General features: G+C 42.0%; 1 protein-coding gene across 1 annotated transcript in view; it reads left to right on the forward strand.

Annotated features, from left to right (window-relative positions):
• LARS1 (leucyl-tRNA synthetase 1) overlaps positions 1–15,907 on the forward strand; it is a 47,450-nt gene continuing 31,543 nt past the window's right edge. The window contains exons 1-10 of the mRNA XM_033927507.1: positions 1–107; positions 1,782–1,900; positions 3,983–4,070; positions 5,645–5,725; positions 8,151–8,288; positions 9,390–9,551; positions 10,864–10,976; positions 12,141–12,204; positions 14,538–14,605; positions 15,438–15,663. Of these exons, the coding sequence (XP_033783398.1) occupies positions 102–107; positions 1,782–1,900; positions 3,983–4,070; positions 5,645–5,725; positions 8,151–8,288; positions 9,390–9,551; positions 10,864–10,976; positions 12,141–12,204; positions 14,538–14,605; positions 15,438–15,663 (1,065 nt within the window). The 5' untranslated portion in view covers positions 1–101. The remainder of the gene's footprint in view (positions 108–1,781; positions 1,901–3,982; positions 4,071–5,644; positions 5,726–8,150; positions 8,289–9,389; positions 9,552–10,863; positions 10,977–12,140; positions 12,205–14,537; positions 14,606–15,437; positions 15,664–15,907) is intronic.

Below are 15,907 nucleotides of genomic sequence, written 5' to 3' on the forward strand. Positions count from 1 at the left end.
TCAGCCGCTTTGGTGGCTGTCGCGAGCGCCGTCTTCCGCTTCCTTCTGCCCTGGAGAAGAGCAACGTGGGCTCAGCTCTCCTGCCGGGTTCTCGGTGCAAAATGACGGTGAGCAGCAGCCATGGACTGAGCTCGATCCCTGTGTTTGCAAATGTTTCTTAGCCTGGTGCATTGTGAGGATGGTGCTTGCTTGGTTGCATTCATTGACAGTTCCACCTCCACCCCAAATCCTTATATATATATATTTTTTTTTTGGGGGGGGGGGAAGAGCAGAGCAGAGCAGAGCCTCTCATTTATTTATTGGGATTTATTAACCGACTTTAAGAAGGGATTCACCCAAGACAGTGTACAGCAGCTATAATTCCACTTACAATTTTATTGACAGCAGTAAAAAGATCAACATAGATAAAATGAACATAAACAGAAGTGAAAACATCAAACATAAATGCAATGAATGTGATAAACTCAAAATCTGCAAATTGAATAGCCATGCTTATTTGCTATCCAGGATTTGTATGCATTAATGCACCTTATAGTGGCTAAATCTAGGACTCCTTTTACTAAGCTGTGGCTAACACCTCCATAGAGCTGGTATTTTCCGCGTAGCGGGGGGGGGGGGGGGCTAGTGTGCGCTAATTTTCAGCGCACACTAAAAATGCTAGCGCACCTTAGTAAAAGGAGCCCTTAAATTTGAATCCATGCACTGTTTTGTAACACTTTTCTTCTGCTCCGTTATGCTATCCGCGAGATTTTTTACGCCCAAATTTCCCCTGACAAGCTTTAATCCCTAGATTTATTTTGTAGCTTGAAATGGATTGGTTGCATGCTTGGTGGTTTATCAGAACCACAGGATTTTCCAAGTGGCTGTACGGATAATTTATTTTGATATCCTGTTGATCAATCCAGCTCTTAAGTCCTGGAACCCACATAAGAAACATGCAACAAAGCTAATCTTTGTTAAAAGTCTTGCTTAGTGGGTGCCAAAATATTTCATCATTTTGACATCGGTCTTATGTTTCTGGATTGTCTTAAAATTTCCTTTTAGCATTATTGTGTATTGGTGAGGATAATGTGCATTTGAATTTGGTTGATGTGATTGATAAAGGGGACTGTTACCGAAACTAATGATTGTACATTATAGGGATGTATATGGGCTGTTCAAATCGTGAAGGTGTTCATAAGAACATAAGAAACGCCTTCACCGGATCAGACCAAGGTCCATCTAGTCCGGCGATCCGCACACGCGGAGGCCCATTTAGGTGCTCCTTTTTGGAGACCCGGTTTTCCTGTATCCCTCAATATGATCTGCAAGAAGGTGTGAGTGGAGGGTTTCATTTACATACTTACTTTGAATTTTCAAAGGCAGGCGTGTGTTTTCCTCAAATACACTTTGTGCTTTAATTCAGGAGTGTCCAACCTTTTGACTTCACTGGGCCGCACTGGTCAAAAAAAAATTTCTGGGGCCGCAAAAACGCGCAAACGCTGCAGTAAGATAGAGGGAGCCGGCAAGACGGTAAACACCCAGGGGCAGCAGAGGAAAACACTGCATCGCCCTTGACTGGGGCCACATGCTTTAATTAGTAGAGTGTAAATATGTGTAACTAGCTTTCCTGATGTAAGTTTTTGTTTTTTTTAAGTGAATGTACACCTGCAATTTCACTCTGAAAATGAGTATAATGAGTAAAAGATATTTGTGACAGTTGGTGTAGAATTTCTAATGTCAAATATTGTAGTAAGCTGATATTAAATGATTATGAATGTTTTTTCCTTTTGTTTAAATAGGAACGAAAGGGTACAGCAAAGTTAGACTTTCTCAGGAAGATTGAAAAAGAAATCCAAGCTAGATGGGAGGCTGAGAAAGCATTTGAAGTCAATGCTTTAGACCCAGAGAATAAGACCAGGTAAGTTAATATTTGAAGTAGAAATTCCTCATTGTCCCTCCAGACCAGTCCAGACGTGGCTATATAATCTCCTAACAACCAAACAATAAATACCAGTTTATATATAAATATTATTATAAATTAATTGCTAAAATTAAAATGTGACTAACGAAAATAGTGTATGAAAAGTGCTCAGAGTTTTATCTTTTACATGCGAGCCACACTGAGATCAGAGAGGGACCATCAGAACACTTTCATGTCCCTTATGTTCTAAATTTTGATCTGTTATAAAATGACCAATACTCTAGTGCATACTATATTTTCTCCTCAAGTATTGTTAAAAACAATCATTGAAAGATTTTGCACTTATCTTAAGAGATGGTCTTATCTTGTGGCTCCGCAGGCTGGTTTTTTATATAAAATCCATGAGTGATAACTGTGCAAACTGTGCAAAAATGCTATGATGCCAACATGCGATTTTTTTCAACTTCTCAGAAAATCTCAACTCAGTCCTGAGTTTTGCCATGAATGGCTTCTTCAGGAGTACAAACTATGATAAAAAAAATCAATAAAAATTATTATCATAAAATAAACACTAACTTTATTTATTAACTGTAATCTTCTGATGGAACACTTCCTATACTTGCTTCTATATGTCTTATCATAATATTTAGTTTATATTACTACAATATACATTATACATTATATACTCCTTCAAAATCGCAAGTTATATAATCTCCTGCCAGTAGATGGAGACAGAACTACTGACAAGACCTTCTCCCACAAAAGGGTTCCATGCAGTCCAAAGCCAGCTGATATTTGTCAGTCTACAACAGCTAGGAGCCTAGAGACAATTTGTGGCAGGCAGTTACCAGTGAAATGGGTTGGGTTTTTTTTTTTTTGGTTTTTTTTTTGGCTCATCCCAGAAACCAAGGAGTTAAGAAAAAAAAATGTGATAAATGGGACAAGGGCTGGTTAAGCCGGGCCACAGAGCCTGGGAGCATGATCTGGTAGCCAGCCAAAGCCTTATCCATGCACATAGTGATCAAGAAGATAATTATGGTTGAATGACAGGCTCCATATGCAAAACTAGAGTCAGTCAATGGCAAGGCTGTATCAAATCCCCAGAGAGGACAGAAAGAAAGTGCATCTTCCAAAAGTGGAACACATTGGTGGAAATCAAGAAGATTACTATATCTGTGGCGAGAGATGCAGTTGTAGAGAATCCACAGGACCATCAGATGGCGGCACTGTGGATATGTGACCCATGCCTGTTTTGTTGGACTGAACAGTTTCCTAGGGATTCCTGTCTAGAACAGTGGGGGAAAGATTGGAGGCAGTGTGCCTCAAACTGGGAACAGCCTTCGGCAGACATGCTGTATGACTTTACTTAGATATCTTAGGTCTTGGTCAGAGATTTGGCTTTAAAAACCTAGCTCAACAAGTTACGTTTTTGGGTAGGTGTAAAGTTGGTTAAGGACCTTGGAGATTCTAAGGTTCCTTGGCTCCTGGAGGACAGACCCAAGGTGTCCATGTCGGTTTCCGTCACCAGAGGATGCTTCCAGGAAATTAGAAGCTACCATCCCAGGATAGTAGGTAGTTCCCAGGGAACTTGGTATTGGTCAAGGAGGAAGCCCTTTGGTGGGTTCGGGGTAAAAAAAGCAGATCTGCCAAGGGCATAGAAGGTGCATCACCTTCACAAGGAATTCAGTGAATTCTAGAGGACCCAGGCTTCTGGTGGTAGGAGGTTGTCTAAGGTGTTTCCACTGGGTATGCCTCCCTTCCTCCTACCTTCTAGAGCAGGGGTGTCAAAGTCCCTCCTCGAGGGCCGCAATCCAGTCAGGTTTTCAGGATTTCCCCAATGAATATACATGAGATTTATTTGCATGCACTGCTTTCATTGTATGCTAATAGATCTCATGCATAGTCATTGGGGAAATCCTGAAAACCTGACTGGATTGTGGCCCTTGAGGAGGGACTTTGACACCCCTGTTCTAGAGTAAACATGCAAATGTCAAACTCTTTATAAAAGACATTTGATATCTTGCCTATCTAGTAATCTGATTTGATTGTAAAGTTATTGTGCTTTTAACATTTTGACAGCACAGGAAAATGCCTTGTGACCTTCCCGTATCCCTACATGAATGGCCGTCTGCACCTGGGACACACGTTTTCTTTGTCTAAATGTGAGGTATGGATTTCATTCTTGGTGTAATTCTGTTTTATCTGTCCAAACGCATTTGGAGCATGTAATCCCTTTACCAGAAAACACGGAACGTCCTGACTTAAGTAGTCCCTGAACTTGAGAATGGTGCAATGTGCATCAAGTTAAATCCCAGTCAAATAGAATTGATGCACTCAAGTAGGACAGGGGTGTCAAAGCCCCTCCTCGAGGGCCACAATCCTGTCAGGTTTTCAGGATTTCCCCAATGAACAGGCATGAGATCTATTAGCATACAATGAAAGCAGTGCACTCAAATAGATCTCATGCCTATTTATTGGAGAAATCCTGAAAACCCAACTGGATTGCGGCCCTCAAGGAGGGACATTGACACCCCTGCAGTAGGGCATCTGGGCACTGGGATAACCTCTTTAAAATTTGATCCCAAAATGCGGGCAGCCAGTTCAAATTTTTCCAGATGTAACAAGAGCTGCTCGGGAAAGTAAGAAACAGTTTTTGGCCCTGATATCCAGGGTTGGGGTTTTTTTTGGGTCGTTTGTTTTTTGTTTTTTTTGTTTTTATCATTCCCGTTTGGAGAAATTTCTATTGGAACATGGAAAAATGGGTCATTTAAAATCAGAAAAGATTTTAAAAAAGGAAATGGATCTCAATGTTTATAATTAGAAATCCAGTTAGCGCATCCTATTGGGAATAATTTACTTTTAGCTTATCCTCGCAAATCTCTCCTTGAAGTGGGTTTTAGAAATAGTTTCTTTCTTTTTGTAATATTTCTTGTGAAATATGTTTCACCAATGTTATTCTTTTCTTCATACTTGATATGTATAATTGAAATTACAACCGCCCCCCCCCTTGTACCAAACCGCAGAAGCGGTTTTTAGCACAGGCTGGCACGCTGAATGTTCTGCGCTGCTCCCAACACGCATAGGAAGTGAGTGTCGGGAGCAGAGCATTCAGTGCACTGGCCTGCGCTAAAAAACGCTTCCACGGTTTTGTAAATTTTTAAAAAAAAATATTGACTCAAATGATGTATGCTACTTGTTTTCAGTATGTCTCTCTTCCTCCCCCCTCTCTTTTTTGTGAGTGGTTTAATATAACGGTTCTCTCCTGCTTTTTCTTCCGGTGGTCACCCTAAGTGTGTGTGGGGGGGGGAAGGGGGAGTGCATTCTATATATGGCGCCTAGAAAAATGATGTTGGCATGATTTTCCACGTGGAACCCAATTATTTAACGAGCTTAATTAGTATAATTATTGGATCGTGCCATTAAAAGCTCATTAAAAATAATATTTCAGTTAATTGAGAGAGCACCTAGCTGTGCCTATGTCTAGTTAAATTAGGCATGGTTAGGACTGGAGTTCGGCCTACATTGCAAGCGTCTAACTTGACACACGGTACATGTCATTTTACTAAGCGCCCTACTGATCTGGGCACCATTTATAGAATTCTCTCTCCCCCCCCACCCCAAGTGTACATGCATTTAAGCAATCTCATGTTGATCGTCTTTCTCATGTAGATCTTCCTTTGAGATTTCTTATTGAGTTAATTGTATACCGATATCTGTTCAAAACTCTTTTTTGTCTTGTAGTTTGCAGTTGGGTTTCAGAGACTGAAAGGAAAACGCTGCCTGTTTCCCTTTGGTCTGCACTGCACTGGAATGCCAATTAAGGTACCTTTTTCCAGTTCAACATTGAAAAATGTAAAGTATTACATGTGGGAAGCAGAAACCCGAGATACAAACTAAACTAAACTAAATCTTGGGTTTATATACCGCGCCATCTCCACATTTGTGGAGCTCGGCCCGGTTTACAAGAATTGTAATGAGAAAGGAACTCCAAGGGAGGGATGGGTGAAGGTCAGAGAGGGGAGAATGTTAGCGGGCTGGGATGTCAGAAGAGGAGGGAGTGTTAGGTTTTTGAGAAAAGCCAGGTTTTCAGATGTTTACGGAAGGGTTCGAGGGCACTCAGGTTCCAAAGAGGGGAGGCAAGTCTATTCCAGAGCTCGATGAATCTGAAGAGGAGGGAGGTCCCCAGTTTTCCTGGGTGGGAGATGTCTTTTAGTGAGGGGAAGGATAATTTTAGTTTTTGGGTAGGTCTGGTGGTATTAAGATTTGAGGAATTCCAGGAGAGTGGAATTAATGGAGGAAGGATGCCGTGGAGGATCTTGAAAGTTAGGCAGATGCATTTGAAGTGAACTCTGGAAATTATCGGGAGCCAATGAAGCTTGGAAAGAAGCGGTGAGACGTGATCGAATTTACTTTTTGCAAAGATAAGCTTGGCTGCGGCATTTTGAATCCATTGGAGTTTGTGAAGGTTTTTCTTTGTTAGGCTTATGAAAATAGAATTGCAGTAGTCCAGTCTGGAGAGGATGATGGATTCGACAGGAACAGCGAAATGATTTTGATGGAAACAGGATCTTACTTTCCTCAACAACTATACGATGGGAGGGATGTTATTGAATGAGAGTACCCAAGAAAGGGACTTGGGGGTAATGGTGGACATGACAATGAAGCCGACGGCACAGTGCGCAGTGGCTGCTAAGAAGGCAAACAGAATGCTAGGCATAATCAAGAAGGGTATTACAACCAGAACGAAAGAAGTTATCCCGCCGTTGTATCGGGTGATGGTGTGTCCGCATCTGGAGTACTGTGTCCAATATTGGTCGCCGTACCGGATATGGCGTTACTCGAAAGGGTTCAGAGGAGAGCGACGCGTCTGATAAAAAGGTATGGAAAACCTTTCATACGCTGAGAGGTTGGAGAAACTGGGTCTCTTTTCCCTGGAGAAGAGGAGACTCAGAGGGGATATGATAGAGACTTACAAGATCATGAAGGGCATAGAGAGAGGAGAGGGGGACAGATTCTTCAAACTTTCAAAAAATAAAAGAACAAGAGGGCACTTGGAATAGTTGAAAGGGGACAGATTCAAAACGAATGCCAGGAAGTTCTTCTTTACTCAACGTGTGGTGGACACCTGGAATGCGTTTCCAGAGAACGTAATAGAGCAGAGCAGGGTACTGGGGTTTAAGAAAGGATTGGACAACTTCCTGCTGGAAAAGGGGATAGAGGGGTATAGATAGAGGAATACTGCGCAGGCATGATGGATCTCGGGTCTGACCCAGTGGAGGCATTGCTTATGTTCTTAAGAATGACATTTTCAGTAAGAATTGTGAGTTTGATAATTTTTTAAAAAATTTGTGTATGTATGTATGTTTGTGTGTGTGAATATATGTATTTTTTATTTTTTTTTTTGCTGTCGATAAAAGTATTTTTACTTTTTTATTCTGTCGTGATGTGTCCATAGTATATGCTGTTATATATCTGTACTGTATGTGATCCTGGATGTTATTTTTCTTTCATTGGATTTGGTGCTCCATCGTTTTATCCATCATGCAAGAGATTTCTTTGCTCTGCTCTGTCCGACCTGGAATTCTTGCAACTGTGCAGGATTTTAAACGTGTTTTTCTTATTTGGTTAGTTTTTCCAGGCACCCACAGCACTTTACAAAACCATTTAATAGCACCTGCTCCTTGGAGCTTGCGGGTGAGTCCTAGACGAGAAAATGAATAAGAGGCTTCGCGTCAAAACAGTGAGGAGGTTATGGGGAAGAAGTCAAAACAGCTTAGAGCTGGCGTTAAATTGAGCAATGTTACCGTACAGTGATCCTCTGCTTTTTACATATAAAAAACCAAGAATGGGAGGGAAGCGGTGAACCAGAAATTGACGTATTTATACATGATACTTAGGTGGGAATTACAAGAGACTTAGGGAGGCTAGTAAGAGGGAATGACAACAGAAATGGGTGCCTTATAAGTTGGCAGGGGAGGACAGTTGTAGAGTTACCCTCTCGGGGACTACAGAGGTTCCTTCCACAGGTTTGAAGGGAGTATAGTAGTTCCCAGAAATTTTGTATGTTGAAATGCTTCTTTGCTTTGTAGAAATATACATTTATTTTAATTTACTGTCCCCCTCTTTTGCTAAACGGTTAGCACACCTTAGTAAAAGAGGGCCTGTTTCATAGAAAGCCACCCACGTGTGCGCTCTCTCTTTAATGGACTAACCAATCGGTGGGTTCTTAATGGCACTCTGTTTTTAGGCTTGTGCAGACAAATTGAAGAGAGAGATGGAACTGTACGGCTGTCCCCCTCAGTTCCCCGAGGAAGATGAAGAAGAGGAAGATGTTCCTGCCAAGAAAGAAGAAGTGATCATTAAAGATAAAACCAAGGGCAAAAAGGTATGTCTTGGGATTATATATCTGGGTGATTCTTCCTAGACTGTATCACGTAGTTTAACTACCGTATTTTCACGCATATAACGCGCACCTGTGTAAAACGTGCACACGGGTATAGCGCGCGGGAAAACAACATTTATGTAAATAAATTTACATATAGCGCGCACACGCGTATACCGCGCATGCTGCTTGCCGCCCCGACTCTTCTATCGCCGCCCTGCCCTTGAAGTCCTGTCCCCCCCCTGAAGTCCTGTCCCCCCTCTTGAAGGCCCACCCCACCCTGAAAGCCTGATGCCCCACCCCGAAGGACCGCTGGCCCTCCCCATCCTGAAGGACCCTCGCACCCCCCCGACGTCCGATTCATCCCCCAGCCCCTCCACACCGTTTGCGGTGGAGAAGCAGCCTACCGTGGGTTCGCGATGCCAGTGAGCCCTGCACTGTTTCCTCTGCCGCGGTCCCGCCCCTTCTCTGACATCAAAGAAGGGGTGGGACCGCGGCAGAGGTAGCAAGCACAGGGCTCACTGGCATCGCAAACCCACGGTAGGCTGCTTCTCCACCGCAAATGGTGCGGGGGGGCTGGGGGATGAATCGGACGTCGGGGGGAATCGGACGTTGGGGGGGGGGAACCAGCAATGTAAAAAAACAAATTGTAAAATGCGCTCACGCATATAACGCGCATGGTTATGCTCGGTTTGTAAAATCGTGTATAGCGCGTGCGTTATATGCGTGAAAATACGGTAATAGAGGCTGTATAGAAGTCGGTGATATTTCTTGTATACATATTCGACTCTGCTATGAGTTATTTATGGCTAATAAGGCTCCAAGCTGGAACATGTGATAATAAAGTCCCAGTTGCTTCACTCCAGTGCGTCGGTAATAAGAAACCGACGGAGCAGAAGTAGGCCAGAGGTTTATCCTGTTTCACGCACCTTCTCCGAACCAACAGATGAAATATATTCTGCTTCTGTGTAAAAATAAATCTCAATTTTCCTGTTCGTTGGTGCTTTCGTTTTAGTAAAAAGAAGAAAAAGATTTATTCTAGCTTGTTGGGTTGTCTTGTGCATTGTAATCTCATACTGTGTTTGTTTTTACCCCTGTGTCTAGAGCAAAGTCGCTGCCAAATCTGGATCGTCCAAGTATCAGTGGGAAATCATGCAGTCTCTGGGTCTTTCTGACGAAGAGATAGGGAAGTTTTCTGAGGCCGAGCATTGGCTGGATTACTTCCCGCCGCTGGCAGTCCAGGATCTGAAGCGCATGGGGTTAAAGGTAAAGAGTTCAGTGGGAAACAGCCACCACGTTGCTAGATTAGCAAGGAAGAAGCAAGTTATGAGTTGCGTCTTCAATACTAAAATAAAACTTAATTTTATAGACCGGGTCTTCAACCCTAAGGTGCTCGACTCGGTTTACAATAATGTAAGTATACAGTACTCCCCCCCCCCCTCAAATCTTGAAAAACCGCGAATACGGTTTTTCGAGGGGGGAGACTGGAAAGGGCGGCAGGAGAGAGCAGCCGGAGCCCCGGCGAATGAAGGAAATCGCTCGTTGTATGCTCCGACCACCTCTTCCTGCACTAAAGTCGGGCCTTACCAATCAGGAGCTGCGTGTCAAAGCACGTCTTAGTAAAAGGACCCCTTAGTCTGTTCCTAGGACACTTGGTTATCTGCTGGCTGGCTGCCTTTTCTTGAGAAGCTAAGTATCTTCCATTGGCTTTATTACTGAATTTGGACACTTGAACTTTCTTTGTTTGGCCCCCCCTGGATCAGGGGCAGAGACCACTAGTAGAGAGGGTGTTTTTGATTTTGCATGCACTCCTTTGCACTTTTGTGTTATTTATCACTAAATTCCAAGCAAGAGAGCCCGGGGATGTTTCACAGTTGACACCTTTCTGGGTGCAAACCAGTGACAGCCGTTATCTCCGGGAGACTGGAGGAAGGCTGTGTGACTGAGGGCTCTCTTATATATTTCAGTAATACCTAATTGATTTAATATTCTTTTTGAGTGGATCCTCCCTACCAGTGGTCTCTCCCTCTCATCTCAGTTTCTTTCTAGGGGTTTGGGAGATTTTTGTTGTTTGAGTTATATTTTTCTCTCCCATTTTTCGGGTTTATTCAGGACTCCCTATACACTTTATGACAGAGACCATTGACCAGTTTTGTAGTCCTCCTCTGCACTGACTCCATCCTGTTTATATATGTTGAGTAGTTGTGTAATAACTGAATAAAATTAACACTGAGGGTCCATTTCTATTCATCGACTCTGTGGAGCTAATTCAGTAAAACATTTGAGCATCTATAATCACATTTTTTAAGCGCTCTGGAAGGCACCTGTAAATTGATTTCATTTCTAACCCTAACACTTCAAAAGCTGTTCAACAGTAGTGCTTTTATGTCCGTTGAATTTCACGTCCTTGAATTATCAAAAAGGGCTGAAATCCTCAGAAAATATTGGCCGAGCAGGAAGACCTGTGTTTCTGGGGTACTGATTTCAAAGATGAAGCCTCTCGAGTCTGCATGAACGGGCTGAGCTCGAGAGGGACGAGTCGAAGCTTGATGATCAGACTATCCCTGTTTGACTCTAGGTTGACTGGCGCCGTTCTTTCATCACCACGGATGTTAATCCATATTATGATTCCTTTGTTCGATGGCAGTACTTGACCCTCAAGGAAAGGAATAAAATAAAATTTGGCAAACGGTAAGCATGTTCCCTTTATCTAATTTTATAATGCATTATTGTATGGTAAAGGTATGTGTTTCATGTAGAAGGGGCAAGGTAGATGACTTGTACCTGTTCCCGGAGTATAATTGGGCCTCCTTGGTTTACCATATAAGCTTCTGTTGGATAAAAGTCCCCTCTGACACCATTCAGAAAAGTGTATATATATATATATACACACACACACACAGTCAAACCTTGGTTTGCGAGTGTTTTGTAAGACGAGCAAAACACTCTCGCAAATCTTGCCTCACAAACCATATGTGAGCCCCGAGAACTGGCATCGCCCCCCTGCCTGTCCGCCCGTCCAAACCCTTACCGCGATCAGGCACCGGCGGTTCCCACAATTGCTTACGCTTCATGATTGACTGCCATCGTCAACCCAACCTGCCATCAAGTTTCAGAACATCTGCTTCCGGAGTTATTGTGTTCAGCCATTGTTCAGTGCAGCAACAACTTACACAGGCACAATGCTGCCGTAAATTAATTTCCTCTCTGCTGATGTGACAATTTAAACACTTTTGCTTTCATATTCTGCAACAAAAATGGCTCAGGTCGAGTAGACGAGCATCATAATTTTTTTGGCAGTCATTTAATTAGTCTGTGGTATTTAACAGCTCTGTACTTGGATACACAATACTTTTTTTCTTTCCAGGCTACAGATATCAGTTGAGTCTTCTCTCTTTTTCATTTAAAACCAACCAAAAAGCTGATGTTTATTGATTTATCTTGGGGTAGTGGTTTGTCTGTATTATATTTTGGTTTCACTGACCTTACCGAAACACCAGCAGACCTCCTAAATCAGCAGACATCCTAAATGGAGAAATCTGAAACCAGTGGGTGGAAGATGGTGCTTGTCTGACAAAATCCACTTTACAAACTGCTGTACATCCCTGTTATGCTTTTGCAATAATAATAATAAATTATAGTTTATTTTTATATACTGTCAAACCATCAGTTCTTGACGGTTTACACAATAGTAATTACAAAAAGTAATTAAAATACAGACCCAAATAACTATGTCTTATAAAAAGAAAATAGCCCAATTCAATAAAAGATACTGACTAACCAAATACAACTCTTATTCAAAGTAAAATATGCACAATATTGCATTGATTGAATTGTGTGTATTGTATTTTCTAGGTATACAATTTATTCTCCAAGAGATGGACAGCCCTGCATGGATCACGATAGGCAAACAGGAGAGGTATTTATGTACCAGATTAGGGACCTTATTTAAATTGAACCTACATGTTAAATCTTGTTCTCAGCGATTCAACATTAAAACCTTTGAAAACAGTTAATGACAGCCAGATAATGCTACTTCGAAAGCTCTTTTTATGCCTATGATGTGGAGGAGGTAGGGTTTGTGGACTCGCCCAGTTCTGAGGTTTTTTCTTTTGATTGCATTAATGTGGCTGGGGTTTAGCTGACTTCAATAGTGGAGAGTAGATTTTTTTTTTTTTTTAAGCTTATGCTGTTTCCTTCCACTCATTCTGTTTAAAGTGTGTATGTCGCAGATTAGGGATATCCACATGGAAAACATTTTCAATTCTTTTGACTTTTTGTTCCCTAACTATGGACTTTTTGGTTTCACACTTTGTATTTTTTTTTTTTTTTTTTAATATTAATTAAACATGCCCAGATTTACTTTACAAATGTTAATTCAATTTTATTTGCACTAATTTTTTGAATAAAATCCTGCTATAAATTTACATTAATTCATGCCTTTTACCCCCACCCCCCAAAAAAAAAACCAAACTGTAGCATGGTTTTTAGCACTGGCCGCAGTGATAACAGCAGCAGGTGCTAAAAATCGCACTATGGTTTTGTAAAAGTGGGGGTTTATATAGGCCCTTTTGATTTTCAGGGATTATTTGTGATTCTCTTTAGAGCCGGACAGAGGCTCCCGTTTCTGCTAGTAGCTATTTGGGGATAAAATTCTGGAAAAAACAAACTTGTCTCCTCTCTTCTGGAAGTTGGGGTTTTCAGACATTTGGGTAAAGAAAAGTTGGTATAGTCGACAGCTTGGGACCTTTACTATGCTCTGACAGGATTAGTTGAAAACTTGTCATTTAGGGATTAGTGATCAGTCATTTTTATGTGGGAAAGCCATGGTTCTTCCACTCATCCCACTCGGTTGCAGATGAGTAGCATATGTACTGTAAGGTTGAGGGGAATTATAGTCAGGTTAGGTCATGAGAAGGGAAAGTGTACATGGAGATAACATTTAAAAACCTCCATGTCTAAGTTGCACTGATAGGATTTTTTTTTTTTTTAATATATTTTATTGAGCAAATCAAGAAAAAACACAGAACACAACAAAAGGCAGCCGTGCCAAAAGAGCCAATAATACACCACGGCAAACCCTAAGTACAAGGCATCAACTAAGAATACAACAGTCACACAGTGCCAGAAAGAATCAAGTGCTCAGAAATGCTTTTACAAATATCACCCCAAAGATACCCAACCTACCCACCCAGCCCCCCCCCCCCATGTGGATGGCACAACTAGAAGAAGAAAGATGTCAGAAAAAACACAGGTATGTATGAGTGAATGAGGAAACAAGCCACAAACGCCAGAGAGCAGAGCAGAAAGAGGTGTAGTCCCCCCATATCCTATGAGTTAAGCAGTAAACTCCTAGAACGGTGCGGCAAAGCCGTCCAATAGGCCTCCCAAATCTCCTGAAAGCGATCCCAACTATGGGGAACCCTACCGGACACAGCCCGGCGCTCCAGCAAGGCCAATTCATTGCACCACCGTTGGGATAGCCCGCTCCCGCCAGCACACTAAAATCGCCCGTTTGGCCAGTAAGAAAGCTTTCTGGACAAACAAACGGTGCCCTCCGGACATAGATCCCATCCCATCCAGTACATAAAAGGATTTTTTTTTTTTAATGTATATGTTTATTGATATCAAGCAAAGGCATTCAATTCCAGAAATAACCAGATCCATAGCGAAAAAACAGACTAGGTTGCATTAAACGAGAACATGTTCCACCCGCCCCAAAGCTAAACTTAAGAAACAAAATGAATCGAGCATTACAAAGTCAGGGTTCATAGGGAATTGCAAGTTCCAATAAACGACCACACGCTGCGCCAGTCAAAGGCTTCCATAAGGGTTCCAAAATAACCCACAGTTGTTTTAGGATTTAAAAAAAAAAAAAAAAAAATCTGAACTTTTCATTTGAAAAACCAGTTTTCAGCCTTATAGTATTGCAAAGCCAACAGCGCTTCCAAGGTTGTCCATGTAGATAATTAAGGAATCAAAAAATTCTGCCAAAATTTGTATGAACTTTTGCAATAGGTGGAGACTTGCGTAGTTTTTAACTGGGCTGTATGTAGAGATTTCCCTATCGTTATTCCGAAGCAAACAAAGATTTTCACAGCATAATCCCAGCAATGTTGATTCTGCTAAATTAAACCTCAAGGGACAACAGCAAAGTACAGAGATCTTTTTACTTCTGAAGAAGGAAGGAGAAAGCAAGAGAGAGCTTGCTTTTATATAAAACTTAAAATGTCTTCTTTTCTCCGGCTTTAGGGTGTTGGACCTCAAGAATATACATTAATAAAAATGAGAATCCTGGATCCTTATCCTCCAAAATTAAAGTGAGTGAGTCTTGATGTTTAAATGATTGATTATCGTAGTTATTCCATCTAGGGTCAGTATTCTGTGAGACTTGTATGGGTAGAGGTGATTTCTGCCTGGATCAGTCCCACTGACCTTGACCAAGATTTCCAGCGTTATTTAACCAGATATTGGCACTATAAATCTGGTTAGATGCTATCAGGGCAATGTGAGGGTAGAGACTGGAGTTACTGGGTTACTATCTGGACAAAGGACAGCAAAATCTGCCCTTCCATTATGTGACCAAAAGGGTGAATATCGCTGGTAAGTTGAATAGGCAGATATCCAGTGCTGGTGGCCCAGCACTGAATATTCAGGTTTAAAAATCCTGCTGCCTGCCAGGGGCTGAATATTCCTCCAGTTGAGTCCAGATTTGCGCATGTATGTGAGTCTCCATCATTCGGCTCATTGCCAGAATATTTCCAGTTTTCCCACTGCTAATGGCCAGGTTGTTTAAAACTCTCCTTCCCCATTCTCAACCTTGTCTCCCCTTCATTAGGGGGAGAAGAGGGGGACATGAATGGTAATTTTTTTGTCTTTGACCCTCTCAGTGGTTAAAGCTAGGGCCTGAGGTTTAAATCCACACTGCTTGTGACCCTGAGCAAGTCACTTAATCCCCCCATTGCTCCCAGGTACATTAGATAGATTGTGAGCCTGCCAGGACAGACAAGGAAAAATGCTTTAGTACCTGAATAAATTTATGTGAACTGTTCTGAGCTCCCTGGAGAGAATGGTATAGAAAATGTAATAATTAAATAAACTACCTTTTTCCATACTGTCTTAATATTTTTTTCTTTCATTCTTCATCCCTAGTGGCCTTAAAGGAAAAAATATTTTCCTGGTGGCAGCGACCCTGAGGCCAGAGACCATGTTTGGACAGACAAATTGCTGGGTGCGTCCCGACATGCTCTATATTGCTTTTGAGACCGCCAACAATGACATTTTCATCTGCAGCCAGAGATCAGCCAGGAACATGTCTTATCAAGGCTTCACGAAGGACAACGGTGTGGTGCCTGTGGTCAAAGAGCTGATGGGAGAGGTCAGTGGCTCAAGTAATGGCCATCTTATTTCTGAAAGCTCTGGGATATCATAATAGGGAGGCGTGCCCTAGGCAAAGTTGTGGTAATTGCTGTTTTCCTTTTGAAATTGTATTCTTCCTCTGGATGCTGAAAGTTCTGTCCATCTGGGCCATGTTTTGCTTCTCAGAACCTTTTATACTGTAGATTTTTTTTTTGGATTGTAGAGCGACGGTGCTAAGGGGTTTCCTAGACCAACTTCCAAAT

This window comes from Geotrypetes seraphini, chromosome 18 (assembly GCF_902459505.1).
Source record: "Geotrypetes seraphini chromosome 18, aGeoSer1.1, whole genome shotgun sequence".
In the NCBI taxonomy this organism is placed as follows: Eukaryota; Metazoa; Chordata; class Amphibia; order Gymnophiona; family Dermophiidae; genus Geotrypetes; species Geotrypetes seraphini.